The sequence below is a fragment of the Capra hircus genome, chromosome 24 (genome assembly GCF_001704415.2).
Source record: "Capra hircus breed San Clemente chromosome 24, ASM170441v1, whole genome shotgun sequence".
Taxonomy (NCBI): Eukaryota; Metazoa; Chordata; class Mammalia; order Artiodactyla; family Bovidae; genus Capra; species Capra hircus.
This window is the reverse complement of record NC_030831.1, coordinates 46,605,538-46,630,366: the sequence shown is the minus strand read 5'-3', so window position 1 is coordinate 46,630,366 and position 24,829 is coordinate 46,605,538. Positions and strand designations below refer to the sequence as shown.

Here is a 24,829-nt window from a genome sequence, read left to right as displayed (position 1 = left end):
ATTTCACTGCAAGGTGCAGAGAGTGATACAAGCAAATGGAAAGCTCTTGTTAGAACAGATGCTGGTCAACTTTGCCAGCCTGTCAGGGTGCTGTGGAGGTCACCTAGGACTCTGTGGGCTTCCCCAGCATCCTTGGCTTCAGCTGTAGGAACTCAGGACTCAGGAAGCACCTTGTGGGTGGTCTGAGTGTTCATCAGAGCACCAGGTCTCTCCTGGCTGAATGGCCTCTTCTCAAGGCGATGAAAATGGAGAGGTTGAGAAGGACCCAGTTAGAACTTTGCCTGCCTTGTAAGATGAGCAGAGGTCATAAATAATAGAGAGAAACTGAGTCCTCTGAGTCAGGGGGCCCAGCTGATTTGGGGCCCTGCATGCCTCAGGAAGGCCCCAGGTCCTGGGGGCATCTTATCATGGCCCTTGATGCTGCAAGACTGGGGTGTCTTTAGGGGGGAGGCCCCACATGTCCCTGGGGTGGGGGGGGCCCTGCTGTGAGGCCAGGTAGGAAACAGATGCCAAGGGCTCATGTCACCTGATTCTCCATGAAAAGAAGAGAGGAGGGTGGGCGGGAGGGGAGGGGTAAGGAGGACAGCCTGTCCTCAGTCCCGGTGAATAAGTCATGAGGCCCAAGGAGAGCCCACGGCAGGTGCAAAGGAGGTGACGGGGGAGAAGGAGCCAGAGACAGGGGCCAGGGGCAGGAAGAGCTGGGGTAAAGCCCTGAGGTCCTGTTTAGGGGCCAGCGGGGAGAAAGGAGCGGAAGGGCTCTGGACACGCGTGGGCTTTGGCCCACCCGAACGTGTGTGCAGGAGCACAAGGAGAGGGGGTCCTGGGAGGGGCCAGGGAGTGGGCACGCTGAGCCAGCGAGGGCCAGGAAGGGGCAGCCGGCACAATGATGCCCCAGAAGAAAAAGAGGAGAAAGAAAGACATTGACTTCCTAGCCCTGTATGAGCAGGAGCTGCTGAACTACGCCTCAGGGGATGACGAGGAGGAGCTGGAGCACGATTACTACAAGGCCAAAGGTCTGCCGGGTCCTGGCTGTGGGGAGGGGGGCCCATCCGACCCATCCCTCGCTCCGACTCGACCCCTTTCCTGCGGACTATCCTGTTGGGTCTGTACTGCATCCCTTTGGGGATGCACGAGGGCCCCACTGTACTGAGGGCCACAGAATCGCAGTGGCACAGAACAGACTAGAACAGAAGTGCCCACCCTCTCCAGCTCCCATACCTCCAGCCCACTCTCTGCGGGGCAGCCTGCATGTGAAGGACCTGTGGGAAGAGACCTGGGTGCTCATCACGTGCTCAGCAGGGGCTCAGGGCTGCTGCCCGCTGTGGCCGACGGAGAGGGAGTCCTGGGGCTTTGCAAGGCGATGCTGTGGTCCACTCGGGGAGGGCAGTTGGCTCTTTGGACCCAGGGCCCTGGCCTTTTAGTCTTCCTTTCCTCTGGGGCACATGGCAGCTGCTTGGAAATACTCTACCTTCACGTCAAGTAAACCAGAGAAGGGGTGAACTAGGGACCCAGGAGCCAGTTTTGGCTTAAAGGGGGCTTTTGTTTGCTTTGGTGGTTTTTTTTTTTTTTTTTTTTTTTTTTTAGCTTTGCTTTTACAATTAAAAAAAATGTTTGACTGTGAATGCCTATTAGGCAGTGGATTTATCACTCGTGTGTGTGTTTGCTCAGGTGTTGTCTGACTTTTTACAACCCAATGGTCTGTAGCTTGCCAGGCTCCTCTGTCCATGGAATATTCTAGGCAAGAATGTTAGAGTGGGTTCCATTTCCTTCTCCAGGAGATATTCCCGACACAGGGATTGAACCCACATCTGTTATATCTCCTCATTGGCAAGCAGATTTTTTTTTTTTTTTTTTTTTACCATTTTGCCACCTGGGTTTCACGCATCAGTGCTGCCTACCTGATCTCTGAAGACATTAAATTCTCAGTGCTCCCTCTAAACTGGCTCACTACCCCCTGTAAGCACCAGATTCACCCATTCATTCACCAAAGAAGTACTGAATGCATATTCTGTGCCCACCGTGGGCTTCTGCTCCTCCTTAATCCCCATCCGTTGGGAGTTCCTTGATTATACCCCATCTGTAGGGCTTGTTCCCCAGCCAAACCTGACCTCTGTGTGGGTGGGGCCCTCCTTTCTTTGTCCTGTCTTCTCACCCTATTCCCAGCACAGTCCCAAGCTCAGAGAAGGAGGTCATCGCCGTGGCGCCGTGAAGGCTGTGGTTCTCCTGGGGCCCCTTTCCCAGCTCCATGTCCCAGGCATCTCCTGGAGTGGAGGTGGGGGTTGTGGGGAGGGACAAGGGGCCTAGAATGAGTGAAGTATTGCCGCCTTTTCTCAGGACGTGCGGTCCAGTGGCGGGGAGGGGCATTGAGGCTAGGTGTTAGGACAGCACTCTTGATAAGTACTCTCAGCTTTGGGGTGATTCACCCTGGCCAGCACGACTGCTGGTGAGAACATTCGAGAAGCTTTCATAGCTGCCACAATGTCCACTTCTGTTCATGGGCTCTGCCTGCCTCAGTGTGACTCACAGCTTCCCTCTTCTCTTTATCCTTCTCAAAGCATTTCCACTTCTGTTCTCACTTTTAATCCTCGAGATCCCCGAGTACAGTCCAGGCAGGTGTGATTGGTCTCAGGCTAAGGACAGAGGCTCCGAGAACTGAAGTGATTTCAGCAAGGTCACTGGCAGGAAAGACAAGAGCTTCAACTGTTCCCAAGACAAGTCCCCACTTCCGGTCAGGATGCTATTCAATAGAATCATGGATTTAAAGCATCAGGCACCACACTGAGCACTTTACTTATGTGGATTGGCTTCATCTTCACAACAACGCATGTAAGAAAAAAAAAATAAATAAATAAACATAAAATAAAAAAAAAAAAAAAAGAGAAAAAAAAAAAAACAAAGATGCGGGTTGGATTCTCAAAATCTTCTTTTTCAGATGCATCAAGTGAGGCACAAGGAAGCTAAATAAAGTGCCTAAGGTCACAAATCTATTAAGTAGCAGAGTTAGGATTTGAATCTTGCTGGTTTGGCTGGTCCTTGCCCTTGTACTGCCCCATCTTGACTGTGCTAAACATAGCTGGAGAAGAGCAAGCCGAGGTGAGTGCCCCGTGACATTCCTAAGAGGCATGGACCCACTGACTCTGCAGTCAGCCACAGGATGGGGTGATGAATGTGGATGGTGCTGACTGTAGTCACATTGTGAGCTTTGCCTGCACTGTCGCGGTTATCCTCTCAGCTTTAGAACAGTGTGTCACCTACGCCCTTTGAGCACTGGGTTCTTCGGTTACTTGGAGAATCTTGCTGAGCGTGATGGGGAAGAAGAATAAGGAGAAAGGCCTAGGTTTCCTTCTCTGTTCCTCGGGTCGCCTCCAGGCTACACTGGAGTTCACCAACAGCCAGAGGAAGGTGAGCAGCTCTCTTGAGGCTCTGAGGGTACAGGCTGAGCCTGGTGCATTGGTCCACCTCCTGACATACATAGGGCCCATGAGGACAAGAGAGTGACTCCTCCAGAATCTGGGTTTCAAAGAGACCTCAGAGGCTGTCTTGCCCAAGCTTCCAGCCCTGGGGCCCTTTTTCTCTCCTGTGTCTCAGACAGGGGCTGCCCAGTGTCTGTGGGAATACAATTTCCCAAGGCAGCCTTCTTGGGGATGTTGTTAATGAAAATGATGACAGTCACGTTGAAGACGATGCTGATGTCATTGATGACAACAACAGAGATGATGATGGTGCTGATGATGGTGATGGGATGATGGTAACACTTTATCACTTACGGAATGCATATCTTTCATCCAACCGAGGGAGCATCTGTAAGATAAATTCCCAGAAATGGAAATAGGCTGGGTCAATGACGATGAAAGTTGAAGACTGTTTTATTTGGTTCAATCCTTATAATCATCCTTCAGAGAAGAAATCTCTACTTCAGCGATGAGGAAAATGAAGCTCAGTAAGAGATTTGTTTGAAATCATAGAGGCAGTGATGGCAGAATTGAGATTACTTATTGGTCAATTTATTTCACAGTCCACATCCATTTCATTGATTGTTTCATTCATTAATTGTCTTTCCATTCTTTCATCTGTGTGATTACTTATTGAGCACCTTCCATTTGTCATGCTCTCTGCTAGGAGAAGCCTTGTTGCTGCTGACAGTTCTTCTTCGTGCTGCTCAGGGGATTTTACTGTTTGGGACCCTCTGGACCAAACAGAATTTTGTGTTTTCCATGAGATATTTGTCCTCTCTAAGACAGTTCTTCAGCTGTTTGAAAAACTTTTAAATTAAAATTTTTAAATTGAGGAAACACACACATACATATGGGCTTCCCAGATGGCTCAGTGTCAATGGTAAAGAATCTGTTTGCCAATGCAGGAGCCTCAGGAGACATGGGTTCAATCCTTAAGTCTGGAAGATTCCCTAGAGAAGGAAATGGCAACCCACTCCAGTATTCTTTGCCTGGAAAATCCCATAGACTGAGGAGTCTGGGAAGCTATAGTCCCTAGGGTCACAAAGAGTTGGACATGGCTGAGCATGCACAAACACACATAGAATATTATATATATACTGTATATATATAGCACAAAACTCATAAAAGTACAGCATGTTGAATTTTTACAAATGTGCATGCTTGTGTAACCACCATTGAGAACAGGACATAGAACATTTCTAACCTCCAGAAAGTTCCTTCACTCTCCTTCTCAGAGGTAATAGCCCTCCTAATTTTATCACTATACTTTTGTTTTTTGCTCTTGAACTTCATATAAGTTGAATTATATAGCACATTTTTGTGTGTCTAGCTTCTCTTTCACTCAACATTATATCCAAGAGATTTACCTATGTTGTGACTTTTACATAGCTTGTTCATTTTTATTATTTGTGTATTATTGCATTTAATAGATATATCACCCTTTGTTTAACCATTCTATTGTTGATGGACTTTGGCGTCATTTTAGTTATTATGGATAAAGATGCTACAGATCTTGTACATATCTTCAGATGAACACATGCACTCATTTCTCTTGGATTTATAACTGGAAGTAGAATCACTGAGTCATAAAGTGGGCTTATGTTTAGTTACCAGGGCTTGTACCAATTTACACTTAGCAGCAATGTATGGGGCTTCCCTGGTGGCCTAGCGGTAAAGAATCGCTTGCAATGCAGGAGATCGCTTGCAATGCAGGAGACTGCCTGCAATGCAGAAGACCCAGTTTTGATTCCTGGGTCAGGAAGATGTGCTGAAATGGCAGCCCACTCCAGTATTCTTGCCTGGAAAGTCCCATGGACAGAGGAGCCTGGCGGGCTCCAGTCCATGGGGTCGCAAGAGTTGGACACGACTTAGTGACTAAACCACCAGCACCACCAGTAATGTATGAGAGTGCCAATGGCTCCACATTCTTGAAATTACTGAGTATTTGTCCATCCTTTTAATTGTAGGCATTCTGGTGCATATATAGTAGTGTCTCATTGTATTTTAATTTGCATTTCCCTTATGAATAATGATGTTGAGTCTTTTTCCATTTGGTTTCCTCATTTATGACATGCTTATTTAAGTATTTTGTCCATTTTTCAACTTTATTGAGACGTAATTAACAATAAAACCAATCTACCTTATGTGTGCTGTTTGATGCATATTGACAAATGTATTCATCCCTGTAACCTCTTGCAACATTCATACACAGGGTATTTAAATTATTCTGCCAAAGTTCCACGTGACCCTTCCAGGGCAATTCCCCCTGACGTCAACCCTAGACAACCGAGATCTGCTTTCTGTTAGAACAGATTAGAGTTCACATAACTGGCATTACTTATTGTGTGGTAACTTTTGTCTGATTTCTTTCACTCAGTGGTATGTGCTTGAGACCCATGGGCATTGCATAAGTCAGTTGTTCACTCCTTTTTATCACCATCACAGAGTAGGATTCCTCTGCCGAGATATATCACATCTTAAAAAATCCATTCAATTCTGGATGCATTTCGATTGTTTCTAGAGTAGGCTTATTATGCAGATAGTTGCTGTGAACGTTTGTGTGCAGGTCTTTGTATAGCCATGTTCTTATTTCTCTTGGGTAAATATCTAAAAGTTGAATTTCTGGGTCTTATGGTAAGTGTATGTTTACTTTTAAAACAAATTGTTGCCCATTAGAACAACCTTGTGGTCTTTCTTTTTCTTATTAATTTGTGTAATTCTTTACATTTCCTGAACTTCTATTCTTTGTTGGCTACAGGTAGACTTCAGAGAGATTGTGGATTTGATTTTAGAGCCCAGCAATGAAGCAAATATCACAATAAAACAAGTCACACCAAGTTTTTGGTTTCCCAGTGCCTATAAGTTATGTTTCCCATCTATAAAAAGTGCAATACCTTAGTTTAGAAATATCTTTTGCTAAAAAAATTGCTAGCCATCATCTGAGTCTTTGGCAAGTCATAATCTTTTTGCAATAATAACATCAGAGATTGCTGATCATAGATTATCATAACAAATATAATAATAATGAAAAACGTTTGAAATATTTTGAGAATTACCAAAATGTGACACAGAGACAAGAGTGAGCAAATGCTGTTGGAAAAATGGTGCCAGCAGACTTGCTTGACACAGGGTTTCCACAAACCTTCCATTTGTAACAAACAAAATATCTGTAAAGCACAACAAAGCAAATTATGATAAAAACAAGGTATTATGGTGGTATGCCTGTGTGTGAATTCCAAATATCCTCTAGTCTATGGCTTGCCTTTTTCATCTTTATGATGGCTTAATTTTTTGTTTTAAAAAATTTTATTTGTTTATTTATTTATTTTGGGCTGTGCCCCTTTCTCTAAACCAGGCAGCTAGAGGCCTTTATGTCTTCTCTCATGTGGTGTGTTTCTAGAATTTCCACTGTGCTCCTCATTTTCCTATTGACTCAGTTTGAAAACCTCCTTGCATAAGTGCAAACCATACGCGCAGCACTTCGGGTCCTGGCGTTATCCCGGGGAGGGGTCCAGGAGCCGTTTGCAGATCAGAAATCCCTGTGGTGTAGACTGTGAAGAGTGAAGGCCTTGGTTATCAGAAGAGACAGGGAGTCACACAAATGGACTGCTTCCTTTCTCCTCCTCACGGCGACTTTCATCAGAACCAGGGGCATCAAAAGGAACCACATCAACAGCAAAGAGAACAAGCTTCAAGGGCACAAGGAGAGGAGACATCAGTGCCTCTGCCTAAAGGGACTCAGTGGCAATTCTGCTTCCCCCATCCCTAGGATGTGTTATCCTGAGATCTCCATGGCAATGCCCAGGCAATGCCACAGGAAGTGAGGACTGTGAGGCAGACTTGTGTAGAGGGTAAAGAGGAAGGTAAGAACCAGGGGCAGGCTCTGAAGAAGATCTTGGCTAGGAGGGCATCCATGTACTGTCCTAGAAAGATCACAGATGGGCTTTGGGAGCCTGGGGCTGGGCTCTGGCGTTATCATTGTGTGACCTGCAGAGGAGGCAATGGCACCCCACTCCAGGGCTCTTGCCTGGAAACTCCCATGGATGGAGGAGCCTGGTGGGCTGCAGTCCATGGGGTCGCAAAGAGTCGGACACGACTGAGTGACTTCACTTTCACTTTTCACTTTCCTGCATTGGAGAAGGAAATGGCAACCCACTCCAGTGTTCTTGCCTGGAGAATCCCAGGGACAGGGGAGCCTGGTGGGCTGCCATCTATGGAGTTGCACAGAGTCGAACACGAGTGAAGTGACTTAGCAGCTGCAGCAGCAGCAGCAGCAGTGTGTGACCTGAGCTTGTCCCTTTGCCTGCAGGTTCCTCACCTGTAAAATGAGCAAGCAGCATTAAGTGGGAGACTGTGGTCTCACGGCAGGACTTGATGTGGGTCTCATCCTGGCTTAGAGTCTTGGGGGTTGCAGCAAGTGTTCCAAGAGTCCTCTGTGCTGGGTATCCCTGGTGGATTTAGAGGGAGCCAGGGCTTCTCCGAGCCCACGTAGGATTCAAGGTTCTCTTCTGAGCCTGCCTCCAACTTCTCCTTTCCTCCTCCAGTGTACGAGGTGGTCACAGCCACAGGGGACGTTCGTGGTGCAGGAACAGACGCCAATGTCTTCATCACCATTTTTGGAGAGAATGGGCTCTCTCCCAAGCTCCATCTCACCAGCAAGTGAGTACTGACTCAGACTTGGTGGGGTCCTGGGCTGGAACTGAGGGTTGATACAGTCCTGGAGCCCATGAGGGAAGACACATGTGTTCACAGGTATATGAAGTGGTGTGGGCCTTGCTAATGACAGGCCACGTGCCAGCCAGGTCTCAACCAGTGAAGCTTCTCAGTTGATTTTTATGTGTATAGTCATGCTTACTTTGGATCTCAGGATTCCAAGTATTCATATCAGCTGTCATTTGATGTGGGAGAATAAATACTCAAGCAAGAAACAAGGTGTAGGCCCAGCTTTACCATTTAGTTGCCATAAAACATTGGCCAAATATCTTTGCACCCAAAGCCTTGACTTCCTCATATATCATCCGGAAGTGATGATCACCTTTTACCAAATTCATAGGACTTTTTGGAAGAGAAGAGAAGGTCATGCACGTAGATCATGCATGATCTTAAATGCTCTGCACCTATGTCTCACTCAGGACCAATATCACACCAAACCTACTTGCCCACTAACGCACACTCAAGTCAGTGCGTGTGTTTGTATAAATGTGTGTGTGTGTGTGTGTGAGTGTGCCTGTGTCCTCCATGTCACTGTGGCCCACTGAGAGCAGAGGCTGCTTCCCTCCTCCCCCGACACCACGCAGGGGCACACAGGGTTTCTACACACGGTAACGCTAGAGTGGAATCATGGAATTCCAGAGTTGGCCAGGGCCTTACCTCGGCAACTGGTTTTCACCCTGTGCTAAGTGGAGCAGGGTATTGGTGAGCTGGTTTGGGGCTCCCAATACCCTATCCTCCCTTTCTTTGGAGCAGCTTGACTTATACTTGTCTTGTCTACTGAGTTTCTCAGTCAGATTCTATTTGCTCCAAGGATTCTATAGCCAAAGAAGATGTGAAAATCACTAAATCTATTCCAACCTGCTCTTGGGAAATCTGGGGTCTAGAGGAGAGAGGTGAGCAGCTCTGGATCATGGAGCTTTTGATGGTAAAGCTGGTCCTCAAACCCCAGGGTCCTGATGCAGATGTTCCCTTGAGTACATGACCCCATGGCCCTGGAGGGTGTGCAGGAGTCTCCCCTCATAGTTCTCCTGGGGCTCCAGGGTGTGATCTCTGGGCTTCGTGGCTCCACACCTTCAGATGTTGTGGGAGAAGAGATAGAAGGGTGGGGTCCATGGGCCAGGAGACCCATAGACTCTGTACTTAGCAGACCAACCAGGGAACACGTTGTCTTATCTACTGAGTTTCTCAGTCAGATTCTATTTGCTCCAAGGATTCTATAGCCAAGGAAGATGTGAAAATTACTAAATCTATTCCAACCTGCTCTTGGGAAATCCGGGGTCTAGAGGGGAAAGGAGATGGCCCCGGCCATCTCTGGAACTCCATGATTCCACTCTAGTGTTACCGTGTGTAGTAACCCTGTGTGCCCCTGCGTGGTGTCGGGGGAGGAGGGAAGCAGACTCTGCTCTTCCGGCAGAACATGTTCGCCCTGAAGGCTGACCTGGGTGTAAATGCGACTGTGTTGAGGCAGGCATAACATCCTAATTTGTCCATTTCCGCAGAACAGGGTACCCGCCTCCTTGTACTGCTTACCCTGCTGAGTGGCTCGCTTGTGGAAGCGCTTTGCTCCAGTGCTGTGGGCACGGTAAAGAGAATACATGAAAATTCCATCCTTTTTGCCATGTGTCCTCCTGGAGCGCAGCCCTCTAGGGAGAAGCTGCTGGACCTTGGGGAGTGGGCTAGCTTGGCTTCTAGAGTCCCCAGCCTGTCTTTTTCTAAACAAAGAGAATCAGCCCCCTTTTGTGGTGGTTCCTCACCATCTTTCCTCCTCTCATGCTTTTGTATCCTTAGACTCGCCCCTCTCAGCTTTTCCCTTTGTCAAAATGCCCTCTCAGGAAGGACCCTGGAGTCAGCTTTTATAGCACTGTGTGAAGGTTCATTGCTGAGTCCCCTTTCCCTGGGAATCTGAGTTCCAGCCTTCCTTCTCAATGGGGAAGACAGACTGCATCATGGGAAAGGTTCTCAGGCAGCACCAAGCCGGCAGGGCACCAGGCAGTGCTGAAACTGCAGGAAGGCAGCCAGCTTTTCTGGGGTAGCCCTGCACACAGGAGTCAACGTCCCCCCACTGCTCTGTGGGTCTGCCGGTGGGGGGCTCTCCTATGTCTGTGTTCTGCCTCAGGCTGGGCATTGGGGGGCAGAGATTAGACCAAGACCCCAATCCGGCTGGGGCAGAGGGTTCTTCAGGAGCTCATGGAAGTGGGTGGTTTCTGATATACAGGCACATTTTGCAACATGAGCTGTTTGTCCTTGGAGAGACTAGAGAGGTGACGCCTAGAGGGATGCTAGCTGGAACCAGAGGATGATGGGAGATCTGCCTTGTACCTCCAGCATTTATCACAGTTCTTTGCAAAGAGAGCTCCCTCAATGATTTGGTATCAGTGTGGCTAGATTAGGACTTTACAGGGAAGGACATGTAATCTGGACCTCGAGAGGTGAAAAGGACTCTGATAAGAAAGGATCAGAAAGAGGGTACTTTAGATGACGGGGGACAGCTTGCAGAAGTACGGAGGCCACAAGGGGCACTGCAGGCCAGTGGGGGCTGCATGGAGGGGCAGAGAGGAAGGAGCTAGGAAAGGCAGGGGAGGACTAGACAGGAGAAGGCCTTGCTTGAAAGTCAGTTAGTGGAGATTTGACGTACTCTGCAGCCAAGAAGGACGAATCTGACCATAGTGAGTAGGATAAAAGGGGAAGTAGGAGACTAGAGCCTGGCTGCTTTGTAAGACCTGAAAACCTGTCTACAAAGAAAATTGCAAAGACACAATCCTCACCATCTGAAACCCTACTGATTCAAGATGGAGAGCTCAAGTCCGGGTGGGAGCATTGCTCTCTGAGGAAGTCCAGGTTGCCATGTGACCCAGATGCAGGTGGCTGCAGAGGTCACAAGCTCTGAGAGGTTTAGATGCAGCCAAGTCCCGCTCGGCTCGGCCCTCACCCTCCACCATCCTTGGGGTCTGGATCAGAATGGCTGCTGGTCTCAAAACTCTCTCCTCCCAGTATCTAGTGCTGTTCTCTCCTCTCCACACTGTCTCACCCCAAACCCACCTCCACACCCACTTGTCACCTGGAACTGAGCTCTTTTTCCTTGTTTTACACCCACAAGCACACACACATACGTGCGCTCATATATACATGCCCACATACAGACAAAGTGCAAGGCTTCCCTGATAGCTCAGCTGGTTAAGAATCTGCCTGCAGTGCAGGAGACCCCGGTTCAATTCCTGGGTCAGGAAGATCCCCTGGAGAAGGGAAAGGCTACCCACTCCAGTATTCTGGCCTGGAGAATTCCATGGACTGTATAGTCCATGGGGTTACAAAGAGTCGGACATGACTGAGCCACTTTCACTTCACTTCACTTCATAAGGCATCTTGGGGTGCATCAGACTTCGCTGATGGCTCGAGGCACGGGAGTTCACATGGAGGCAACATAAACAACTTAAAACAGAATGTTAGATAGATCCTCCCCCAAGTTTTAAAATTAAGCCACCACCCTTCCTGGAATTTTTCCTTGAACCCTTTCTCTGCAGCCTCTGGCCTCATCCCTCACCTCGCCTGCTTCTCCCTCATCCTCTTCTCTCTCTCCTCAATTCTGCCCTTTCCTGCGGCTTTTCTCTTCTGCCCCAGGCCTTACCTTCTACTATCCTGTGGCTTATCAGGAGTTTTTCATCTCTAGTAGAAAGTAATTTCTGCGGCAAGAAGAACCTTGCTGCCCAATGTTAATGTGCTAATTGTTCTCACCCTCATGATCTGGGGTCTAAATTCCTCTGCACACATCAGACCCTCTCTGAGTCAGCCAAGAGTGTGACACGCTCACTTCCATTCCCCTACTAGCTGACCTCTGCCCTGCCCTCCACACCAGTAAAGTGACGGCAGCTCTGGATCCCAGAGGAAGTCCCATTCTCTGTGACCCAGGACCACCCCCCAGCACGGGTCCCATGTTCAGGATATGGCAAAAGGATGGAAATCTCATGTATCTTCTGGAACACGGTTCTCTGGTTAAGAATTCACCACCCGAGAGTGTGGGAGAATCCTGGCATCTTAGCCTGCCCGGCAGTTAGCTAAAATGCCCTGTGCACGCCTGGAAAGGGTGGGTTCCCTGCAGAATAGCAGGCGCAGGTGGGGGGCTGTGTTGGGCTTTATTTGAGGATTGACCAGCAGCCATGGAAAACATGCCATCTCCCGCAAGGAAATGTGAAGAGGTCGCTATTGTTTGTGATGTTTCCTTTGACCAGGGACCCTCTGTCCTTTGCTGTTGCCACTCTACCTTCAGTCAGATTTCTGACTTACTGGAAGCAGGGGATTTGGAGTCTGACCCCGAGTGGGTTGGGGCTGGGGCTCATCTGGGATTGTCCTGGCCCCTCCCTGAGAGGAGGGAGTCCATGTAGGCCGTCTCTACAGTCCTCTGTTTCCCCTCCTCTGAACAGAGACCCTGGCAATACAGAAGGCCTTGCTCTTTTTTTTTTCTCCTTGGCTGCACTGTGTGGCTTGCGAAATCTTAGTTCCCTAACCAGGGATTGAATCCAGGCCCCCTTTGCAGTGGAACGCAGAGTCCCAGCTGCTGAACAGCCAGGGACTTCCCCAGAAGGCCTTGCTCTTGTCTGCCAGGATGCTGGTCTCCGTTCTGTAAACACTGTGGGTGATGCCTCACATCCTGCCATGCCCTGGATGCTCCAGTGTGGTCCAGAGACAGCGAGGAGTGCGCCCTCTGCCCACCCCGGCAGATCTTTCTCTCCTTGTTTCCCTTCTTCTATTTCGGTTTTTAAATTTTGTCTTTTGAGCGACTGTAAAGCAGCATGGAAAAGTACAAACACACTGGAAGTACGAACCCACCTTCCACCTGGTTGTAAGCACAGGCCCTTTCTGAAGACGCGGAGCTCTCTGCGCTGGATGCAGCTGCTGGAGCCGGAACACTGTGAGAAGCACCCCGGAAAGCCAGCTGCTTTCTTTCCAAATCGCCTTCCTCTTCCCCTACTAACAGCACTGGTTGTTCCCCAAATTCCATGTACCCTTAGCAGATGACACTCAGCGATCTTGAAATTCATTCCAAAGAATTTACCATGGGCAGCTGTGTGCTGGATGGAATGGGGCTGCTGAAATAGGGACTGTGCTTTTTCCATAGTTGCGAAAACAAGACGTGCTCCCTTCAGGAAACTGAAAAAAATACAGATGAGAATAAGTAACCAACACTTTATAACAGTCTTATCATCCAATGTTTTTGGATAAATCCTCCCCCTAGGGGGAGGATTTTAAATTAACTTGGGGGGATGTTTTTAAATTAACTTGGTGTTCCTTATGTATTGGTTATTCTGTTTGTACATTCTATTTTTAACCTGGTCTTCCTTCTATGCCCATTTCATAAACCTGTTTCTGTTTCATTAAATATTTTTCACAATAGAATTTTTGATGGCTGCCTAATATTCCATCATATAGCTTCCCAGGGTGGCTGTTTCATGGGATATTTATATGATGTAGAGACTCCTGTCTATTCCAAAAATCAATTTCCTTGTCTCATATACTGAAACAGAAAATACCTCTTATTTCCTTGTTTTTCATTCACACAGTCCTGATGCCCAGAATCAATGTTCACAGAATGTGGGTGGTGTTGCTATTCACCCTTGGAGGTGAGATTCTAACAGGTTCAAGCTGCCAGCCTGGGGGCGAACCATTTCACTCCAGCACAACCCAAAAGTTCCTGCCTTTCTCCTCCTCCAGCCCTGCACCCACAGTACACCCTTTGGGCTCTTCTCCCTGACGAGGTGACCTCGGTGTACATTTTCACCTGATTTTGTGAGCTTTGCTGCTTTAGGAGGGCCCTGGGCCCCGTTTCTCACAGTATGCCCACTGTAAGGAGGTTCCTCCCCAGACCAGACTGTTTGCCGACTGGGTCTGTGTGCAGAACCACAGCTTCTATGTCTCTAGAATCTTAAAAGCCTTTGGTTACTGAGAAAGTCTGAGCCTTGTTGCCTTGGGGAGAAGGCCCTTCACCTCCATTTTTATCTTGAAACAGGTGATGGCCAACAAAAAGGCATGTCTTCTTTATTTTTCATTTCCGTGGGCTGTGTGCTGCTGCCGAGAGCCCTGGCTGGGAACACTGAGGGAGGGCCACAGCTCTCAGTCCTGCAAGGCCTTCACCATGGGGCAGGAAGAGCTGCGAGCAGGCCTGGACTCAAGCAGAGGGGGTCCTGGCCCACACAGAAGACAGAGCAGATGTCCACGTGAGATTCCGGCTTCCACTCCTGGAGGACTCTGTTCTCCAGCCTTCCTGTATCTAAGCTGATGGATGCTAGGATGCTCCCAAGTCTGGACTTGTTTGGGCACCTCATTGAGAAATATCTCAGGTGTACTTGCTTCTGTTTGCACTATTTGTGGAATGCCAAACATGCATTCCCTCACTGCCCCCACTTCCCTGATTGCTGGTTTGGGTTGAGTGTTTCCTTTCTTGTTGGAATGGCAGGACCATGGACCACCACCCAAGGTTTGCATCCACTTGGGGCTGCCTTTGAAACTCTCTCAGCAAGAGCAAGGCAGGTGGGGAAGAAAGGCCAGGAGGCCTGCAGATCCCAGAGCACCACGGCATTATCACGCCTTCCTTCCTCCTCCACTCTCCCAACCCAGAGCAACCACAGACGTTTGGATCATGACTTTGGAGAGCCAGGTTCCCAGCTCTATTACCAACTAGCAATTTACTTGTTTGTAAAATGGGGCTAATGTTGTTCACCATCCTTGCCTTACTGACACGCAGCAAAGATCCCATGAGAACCTGGGTGTGAAAGCGAGGAATGACTACTAACCATCCTTGCCTTCCACCTCTCCAAACCATGTCAGAAAGGAACCTTAGAATGGAATTGACTGCCAGTAGCACTTCCTGGAGTGGGACGGTGGAGGAATTAGGATTTGCCAGCCCTTGGCTCTCCTCCTGGGCCTCTGAGCCAAGTGCTGATCTGTGTTAACCGTGCACACCATTGCAGGAGTGAATCTGCCTTTGAGAAAGCCAACGTTGATGTGTTCCGAGTAAGAACCAACAATGTGGGCCTCATCTACAAAGTCAGGTGAGAGTTTGGCCTCTGACAGGGCGGGGTGAGATGAAGGCAAGTAGAATAGGAACTCTTTCATTATTGACACTTGGGTGTTGACTGCTTTCCTGGTGTCATCTGAGTCATCTTCCCCTCCCACCCTGAGTCATGGTGCTGTAAGCTTGCCCATTAGAGGTTCACTTCTTTGGGTTATGACAACTTGAGACAATTTTTCACACACTTTGGGGAAATAAGCTCTGAGAAATCCTAGCACAGTGGTTAGCAAACTCTGCATCCAGATTGCCTTGGTTCAAATTTCTGCCCTGCCATTTACCATCTGTGGAACTTCAGGGAGATTTCCTCTCCAAGCTTCAGTTTCCTCATCTATAATAATGGTGCCCAACTCCTAGGGCACCTTTAGGGTTAGTGAGGACTCAAGAGTCAGTGTTTAGAACAGTAACTGGCACACAGTAAGCACCCAGTGAGTGTTAGCAATGCCAGGACATATTGCAGGGAGCCTTTTGACAGGGATCTCCCCTGACTTTGTTCTCTGGGGGAATTTTTGTGACTGTGTGGGGAGGGATAAGTCTGCCAGCCTGGTTGCTGAGCAAGAGCTTCAGTTGTCCCTTTTTGCCCCCCTCCACCTACTGGTGCTGCTGCTGTTGCTAAGTAGCTTCAGTTGTGTTTGACTCTGTGTGACCCCATAGATGGCAGCCCACCAGGCTCCCCCGTCCCTGGGATTCTCCAGGCAAGAACACTGGAGTGGGTTGCCATTACCTTTTCCAATGCAGGAAAGTGAAAAGTGAAAGTGAAGTCGCTCAGTCGTGTCTGACTCTTCGAGACCCCATGGACTGTAGCCCACCAGGCTCCTCCGTCCATGGGATTTTCCATGCAAGAGTACTGGAGTGGGTTGCCATTGCCTTTTCCACCTCTACCTGCTACCCATCCCCAATCAAGTTCATGCCCATCTGTCAACATGTCAAGAGCACCTATGCTCTGACTGTACCCAGACTAGAGGGCTTGGACAAGAGTGAAATGCTGCCTCTAATCACTCCTTGTTTTTCTTCTTCCCACTGGGAAATATAGGGCTGTGAACTCTTTTTACTGGGAAAATAAGGGATGTATAATAGGCTCTGGCACTGGTTGTGTCAGGAGAAGGGGGTTACGAGCAGGAAAGGGGCTCTTACGGGGGAACGCTGGGAAGAGAGTGTCAGTGTGTGGGAAAGGCAACCCCTAAGCTGAAGTCCTACTGTGTGCTGGGCTCCATGCCAGACAGAGGCATGCATTATGTGTATATCGTGTGTTAGGGGCTTTCCAGGTGGCACTAGTGGCAAAGAACCCACCTGCCAATGTAGGAGACACGGGAGACACAGGTTCGATCCCTGGGTCGGGTAGATCCCCTGGAGGAGGGCATGGCAACCCAGTCCAATATTCTTGCCTGGAGAGTCCCATGGACAGGGGAACCTGGCAGGCTACCGTACATGGGGTTGCAGAGTCAGACACAATTTAGTGACTCAGCGTGCACACACACACACATACACACACACACACACCATCTGTTGGGGTGTGTGCTGTCTTGAGCTGTGGTTGTCCTGTTAAGATCTGCACATGTAAGGCCTCACTGTAATGGAATGCTTGGTGCAAAGTGAGGTCACCCAAGGATCAAGTTCTGGGGTAGAAACTGGGCCTCAAAGAGGAAAACTAGACTGCCAAGGATGGAGAGGACTACAGAAAGTGGAAGAAGATGATAGGGGCCAGATTTTGAACATTCTGGATCTCTACAGTAGCCCCTGGCCCCATGTAGTATTGATCACTTAAAACATGGCTAGCCCAAACCAGATGCAAAACCAGGTGCAAAAACACTTCAGATCTTTGAAAAACTAGCGCAAGATAAAGAATGCAAGATATCTCATTAACAAATGTTTGCATGGTTACCCACTGAAATGATAAATGGATTAAATTAAATATACTATTAAAATTAACTTCACCTCCCCTTTGTTTTCAGTGGCTACTAAAAAGCCTAAATTACCTATCTGGCTTGCACAAGAAGCTCATGTGATGTTTCTATGGGGCAACACCAGTCTATGTGGCCATGCGGCTCCTCTGGGTGGTAGGAGTGAGTAGCTGAGTGTGTTTTGGGAGTCACGGTGAGAGGGAAAGCTCCAGACAGTCCTCCTGCAAGCCTTGGTGATCCTCAACTTTCCATGGAAGGCAATATTTCCTTATGGGCAATGTAGCAATTGAGATTCATTAATAAGCACATCCATCTTGCAAGGAATCCCCATTTTTCAGATGAGGAAACTGAAGCCTCAGAGATAAAGAAATAACAGAATCAGATCTGTTGAACCTCCGTTTTGAGAAAACATTGGGGGGATTTCGGTATGGAAGGGGCGTTGTCTCTGTCTTACTAGTGATGGTGTGGGTGTCTGCCTCTGGCCCAGGATCGAGCATGACAACACAGGCTTGAACGCCAGCTGGTACCTGGACCATGTGATTGTGACCGACATGAAGCGGCCTCACCTCCGTTACTACTTCAACTGCAACAACTGGCTGAGCAAAGTGGAGGGTGATCGCCAGTGGTGCCGTGACCTGCTGGCCAGCTTCAACCCCATGGACATGCCCAGAGGTCAGTGTCCAGAGGCTGACTTGCCTGCCATCCCTCCCTGCCTGAGCTGGGCTCGCCCAGGCTTCTGCCTTGTTCTGGGTGGCCCCATTGCTCCTTGCCACCTCTCCAGGGTCTTTTTGTTGTCTAGGGCACAGGTGAGGCCCCAGCACTTCCTTGTGACCTTTTCAAGAGCAAGTTCTGGGGGCTCACAGAAGTGGAAGATGCAGGAGGCCCTGAAGGCATGGTGGAGGAACAGGCACAGCCCTGAGCATACCGTGTGTTTTCTTGGTCTTGGTGGTTCGTTTAGTAGCTAAGAAGTCACTTGCAACCCTATGGACTATAGTCCGCTAGGCTCCTCTGTCCATGGGACTTCCCAGGCAAGATTACTGGAGCGGGTTGCCATTTCCTCCTCTAGGGGATCTGCCCGACCCAGGAATCAAACCCAGATCTCCTGCATTGCAGGCAGATTCTTTACCGACTCAGCTACGATCAGCTCCTACCTATGGAAAGTTCCCTCCGAGTTCAAAAGGAACTCTCCGTGGCTTCCTATTCCATAGTTTTCCTTCTGACACTTGAGGAAGGTAAGTTCCAGCCAGGGCATGATGGATTGGATCACAGCCTGCTGCTTCCAGAGTTCCCCAACTCCTTCTGGTTTTATGAGGAGTGAAGCAACTTATGTCAAATGCATTTCTGTCCCAAAGAGTTAATTCAGTCATTTTAGCTCTGCAGGAACAATGGGAGGCAGGGAAACAAAGCGTGTAAAAACGCGTCTGTATTCTCTGTCCTATTTTATCACCCTTTGTCTCTTAAAACTCTGACCCCCCCTCACCCCATCATTGATATGTATATGTCTCATTTCCAAAAATGGAGGCCTCACATGTGGGTTGCTGCTGCTAAGTCGCTTCAGTCGTGTCTGACTCTGTGCGACCCCATAGACGGCAGCCCACCAGGCTCCCCTGTCCCTGGGATTCTCCAGGCAAGAACACTGGAGTGGATTGCCATTGCCTTCTCCAATGCATGAAAGTGAAAAGTGAAAGTGAAGTCGCTCAGTCATGCTCGACTCTTAGCAACCCCATGGACGCAGCCTACCAGGCTCCTCCATCCATGGGATTTTCCAGGCAAGAGTACTGGAGTGGGTTGCCATTACCTTCTCCACACATGTGGGTACCATCATCATAATATCCTGCCTGCACAGAGTCAAGGGACAACAGAGGGGAAAGGAACTTGGTGGCCAAGGAAAGAGAAGTGACTTTCCCACGGTCACTCAGTAGAACAGCAGAAGGCTAACACACTCCTCCCTCCAGCATGTCCTCCAAGTGCCACTGGCAACTCAACTCGGCACGTGAACATATCTGTTATTCTAATGATGATCTCCAGCTCCCAGCCAACCTTGAAAATTTGCCCTATTCCCACATAGTCCTCATCATAATAACTTGAAACTTCATTGATTCTTTTTTTTTTATTAAAGATTTAAATAAAAAAAGAATACCTATAATTCCATCACCTGGAGAAATATCACTGGTGACATTTTTGAGCACTTATTTCTGGTCTTTTTATTTTTATTTTTTATTTTTTAATTTAATTAATTTATTTATTTTTTAAATTTTAAAATCTTTAATTCTTACATGCGTTCCCAAACATGAACCCCCCTCCCACAATCGCTAGACTCTTTGCGAGGCCTACCAGGCTCCTCCCTCTATTGGATTCTCCAGGCAAGAGTACTGGAGTGGGTTGCCATTTCCTTCTCCAGAGGATCTTCCCGACCCAGGGATCAAACCCAGATCTCCTGAATTCCAGGCAGATGCTTTAACCTGTGAGCCACCGGGGAAGCAAGTGTATATAGTTTGAGAGGATGTGCTGGTACAACATCCCCTGTTTTAGAGCATGTTTATTTCTAAGTCATTAAACATCACTCAACATCCCTACTCGGAGAAGGCAATGGAAATGGCAATGGCAACCCACTCTTGCCTGGAAACTCCCAAGGATGGAGGAGCCTGATAGGCTGCAGTCTGTGGGGTTGCTAAGAGTCGGACACGACTGAGAGACTTCACTTTCACTTTTCACTTTCATGCATTGGAGAAGGAAATGGAAACCCACTCCAGTGTTCTTGCCTGGAGAATCCCAGGGACGGCAGAGCCTGGTGAGCTGCCATCTCTGGGGTCACACAGAGTCGGGGACGACTGAAGCAACTTAGCAGCAGCAGCAGCAGCAACATCCCTACTTATAATGGCTGTGTAGCATTTTGGTGTAGGGAGATACATACCACCATTTATTCATTGGATACTTTGTAGTTGGATATTTATATTGTCTTCCCCCTCTAGATTTTTTGTTATTATAAAGAGTACATCTAAATCTTGCCACAGATAAATTATTATTTCCCTAAGATCATTTCCTAAGTGGAATTTCTAGGTCAAATAGAGTACATATGGTGAAGAATTTTGATGGGCATTCCCAAAGTGTTCTAAAAAGGACCCATCAGTGTACAGTCACATCAGCTGTGAAGAGCACCCACTCCACTTGTCCTTGCCAACAGCTGAAAGTATTGATTAATTTCCCAACTGGATAGGAAAAAGGGCTTTTCAATGTTCTCTCTTCGATTAACGGTGGGGTTGCATATTTTCATATGTTTTATTGGTCATTTGGATTGTGTGTGTTTATGTGTGTAAATTGTTTACCTCATGGTCCCTGGGTCTTTCTTTTTGATTGAGGTGAATTTCCCCAATTCTCCTATAGACTTAAAGCACTTTAACTCTTGATCCAGCGTCATTATCAGGATCAATCCTTAGCAAATTGTCAAGCTTGCCGTCTTTCTTTTTTTGTTCTCTTAAGTTTCTTGGCCTTTCTCCTCCTTTTAGCTTATGATCCAACTTCTGCTCTGGTCACATGAAAATCCAGTGCTCCGCTGTTAGGCGAAGAGCTTCTGAAAATCACCGTTGAGAAAGAATGAATGTAACTCAGTGATTCCTCAACTTTCCATGAGAATGGTCCAGAGTAGTGTTTCTTTAAAGTTTCTGAGTTAGGTTGTTTGACTAGGCCCTCTGTCCTTATATGGGCTGGAGGGCATTGAGTTTTTTAGTATTTCCAGGCTAGATTCTGGGAAAGGGAATGAAAAACATGATCCTCAAATATTCAAGGGACTGAACTGGCAAACAACAGGTTGAGTTTCTTCTATTTTCACCTGGAATTATATTAATTTGGTGTTTGGAGGTCTTTGATCATCAAAATGGGGAAGATAATTATTTCTTCATTCATACAGTTTGACAGGTAAAAATATTTAAAAACATGGGATGTAGGGTATAAAAGAGGGGGAGAGAAGAAAGGGGACATTTCTCATGTACAATCCATGCCCCCATCCTTGTTTCCCTCTCTCCATCCCCTTTTGTCCATTTTAAAAAATTATTTTTAAATTTATTTTTAATTGGAGAATAATTGCATTACAATGTTGTATTGGTTTCTGCCATACAGCAGTGTGAATCTGCCATAAGTATACATATATCCTCTCCCTCCTACCCCCCAACCCACGCCTCTAGATTGTCACAAAGTCCCTGGCTGAGCTTCCTGTGTTATACAACAACTATATAGCTATCTATCTGACACACGGTAATATATACGTTTCAATGCCACTCTCTCGACTTGTCCCCCCCTCCTTTCCCTGCTGTGTGCACAAGGCTGTTTCCTAGGTCTGCATCTCTATTCCTGCCCTGCAAATAGGTTCATCAGCACTAGTTTTCTAGATTTCATATATATTCATTAATATATGATACTTGTTTTTCTCTTTCTGACTTACTTCACTCTCTATTGGAACAGGCTCTAGGTTCATCCACCTCAGTTCAGCGGACTCACATTCATTGCTTTTTATGACTGCATACTATTCCATTGTATATATGTACCATGACTTCCTTATCCATTCATCTGTCAATGGACATCTAGGTTGCTTCCATGTTCTGGCTGTTATAAGTAGTAATAAACTACAATAAACATTGGGATACGTGTGTCTTTTTGTATGATTTTTTTCAGGGTCTATGCACAGTAGTGGGATTGCTAGGTCATATGATAGTTTCAGCCCTAGAGTTTTAAGGAATCACCATACTGTTTCTCTATAGCGGCTCTGTCAGTTCACATTCTCACCAATAATGCAAGAGGATTTCCTTTTCTCCACATCCTCTCCAGCACGTATTGTTGGTGGATTTTTTGATGAAGGCCATTCTGACTGGTGTGAGGTGATAGCTCATTATAGTTTCCATTTGCATTTCTCTTATAGTGAGTGACATTGAGCATCTTTTCATGTGTTTATTGGCGGTCTGTGTATCTTCTTTGGAGAAATGTCAGTTTAGGTCTTCTGCCCATGTTTTTGGTTGGGTTGTTTGTTTTTCTGATATTGACCTGCATGAACTGCTTGTATATTTTAGAGATTAATCTTTCGTCAGTTGCTTCATTTGCAATTATTTTCTCCCATTCTGAGAGTTGTATTTTCATCTTGTTTATAATTTCTTTTGCTGTGCAAAAAGTTTTAAATTTAATTATGTCCCATTTGTTTATATTTCCATTACTCTAGGAGGTGGGTCAAAGAGGATCTTACTGAGATTTTTATCAAAGTGTTATGCCTATTTTTAAAAAACTTTTTAAAAGTTTATTTTTAATTGAAGGCTAATTGGAGGATAATATTGTGTTGATTTCTGCCATGCAACAATGTGAATCAGCCTTAGGTATATATATGTCCCCTCCCTCCTACCTCCTACCCCACCCCACCCCTCTAGGTTGCCACAGAGCCCCAGTTTGAGTTCCCTGAGTCATAGAGCAAATTCCCACCGGCTATCTGTTTTACATATGGTAGTGTATATGTTTCCACGCTACTCTCTCTATTCATCCCGCTATCTCGTTCCCCCTGCCTTGGGTCCAAAAGTCTGTTCTCTATGTCTGTTTCTCCATTGCTGCCCTGCAAATAGGTTCATCAATACCATCTTTCTAGACTACATATATATGTGTTAATATATGATATTGGTTTTTCTCTTTCTGACTTACTTCACTCTGTATAAGAGGCTCTAGGTTCATCCACCTCATTAGAACTGACTCAAATGCATTTCTTTTTATGGCTGAGTAATATTCCATTGTATATAAGTGCCACAGCTGCTTTATCCATTCATCTGTCGACGGACATCTAGGTTGCTTCCATGTCTTAGCCATCTTAAACAGTGCTACCATGAACACTGGGGTACATGTGTCTTTTCCAATTATGGTTTTCTCAGGGTATATACCCCATAGAGGGATTGCTAAATCATTCACTGTTTTATTCATAGTTTGTTAAGGAATCTCCATACCTGTCTTCCATAGTGGCTGTATCCATTTACATTCCCAGCAACAGTGCAAGTCGATTCCCTTTTCTCCACATTCTCTCCAGCATTTATTGTTTGTAGATTTTTTTTTTTTATGATGCCCATTCTGACTGTTGCGAGGTGATAGCTCATTGTAGTTTTGATTTGTATTTCTCTAATAAATAGCATGTTGAGCATCTTTTCATATGTTTATTAGCCATCTAAATGTCTTTGGAGAAATGTCTGTTTAGGTCTTCTGCCCACTTTTTGATTGGGTTGTTTGTTTTACTGATATTGAGTTGCATGAGTCACTTGTATATTTTGGAAATTAATCCTATGTTATTTCATTTGCCATTATTTCCTCCCATTCTGAGTGTTGTCTTTTCACCTTGTTTATAGTTTCCTTTGCTGTGCAAAAGCTTTTAAGTTTAATTGGGTCCTACTTGTTTATTTTTGTTTTTATTTTCTTTACTCTAGGAGATGGGTCATAAAGGATCTTGTGATTTATGTCATAGAGTATTCTGCCTATGTTTTCCTCTAAAAGTTTTGTAGTTTCTGGATTACACTTAGGTCTTTAATCCATTTTGAGTTTATCTTTGTGTATGATGTTAGGAAGTGTTCTAATTTCATTCTTTTACATGTAGCTATCCAGTTTTCTAAGCACGGCTTATTGAAGAAGCTATCTTTTCTAAACTGTATATTCTTACCGCCTTTGTCAAAGATAAGGTGCCCATAAGATGAGGTATGTGGGTTTATCTCTGGGCTTTCTATCTTGTTCCATTGATCTATATTTCTGTTTTTGTGTCAGTGCAATACTGTCTTGATGACTGTAGCTTTGTAGTCTGAAGTCAGGACGGTTGATTGCTCTAGCTTCATTTTCTTTCCCAAAATTGCTTTGGCTATTCAGGGTCTTTTGTGTTTCCATACAAATTGTAAAATTTTTGTTCTAGTTCTATGAAAAATGCCATTGGTAATTTGATAGGGATTGCATTGAATCTGTAGATTACTTTGGGTAGTATAGTCATTTTTATAATATTGATTCTTCCAATCTAAGAACTGGAGAAGGAAATGGCAACCCACTCCAGTATTCTTGCCTGGAGAATCCTGTGGACAGAGGAGCCTGGTGGGCTGGCGTCTATGGGGTCCCACAGAGTCAGACATGACTGAAGCGACTTAGCAGCAGCAATCCATGAACATGTTATATCTCTTCATCTGTTTGTGTCGTTTCTTATTTCTTTGATCATTGTCTTCTAGTTTTCTGCATACAGGTCTTTCGTCTCCTTAAGTAAGCTTATTCTTAGGTATTTTTATTCATTTGTTGCAATGGTGAATGGGATCGTTTCCTTAATTTCTCTTTCTGAGTTTTCATTGTTAGTATATAGGAATGCAAGGGATTTCTGTGTATTAACTTTGCATCCTTCGACTTTACTAAATTCATTGATTAGCTCTAGGAATTTTCTGTTGTTATCTTTAGGATTTTTCTATGTATAGTATGATGTCATCTACAAACAGTGAGAATTTTACTACTTCTTTTCCAACCTGGATTCCTTTTGTTTCTTTTTCTTCTCTGATGGCCACAGACTTCCAAAATATGTTAAATAACAGTGCTTTGCTTATTTTAAAATCATGGTGTTTGCTTTTTGTGGAGTTGTAAGGGTCTATCCAGAATATATTTCTGAATATAAACCCCTAATCAGACTTGATTTACAAATATTTTTTCCATTCCATGGGCTGCCT

The 24,829-nt window shown here is 46.3% G+C and overlaps 1 protein-coding gene across 1 annotated transcript in view; it reads left to right on the top strand.

The window, feature by feature from the left end:
• Window positions 884–24,829, top strand: part of LOXHD1 (lipoxygenase homology domains 1) — a 198,479-nt gene continuing 174,533 nt past the window's right edge. Inside the window, exons 1-4 of the mRNA XM_018039819.1 lie at window positions 884–1,013; window positions 8,000–8,114; window positions 15,131–15,211; window positions 17,617–17,801. Coding sequence (XP_017895308.1) covers window positions 884–1,013; window positions 8,000–8,114; window positions 15,131–15,211; window positions 17,617–17,801 — 511 coding nt within the window. The remainder of the gene's footprint in view (window positions 1,014–7,999; window positions 8,115–15,130; window positions 15,212–17,616; window positions 17,802–24,829) is intronic.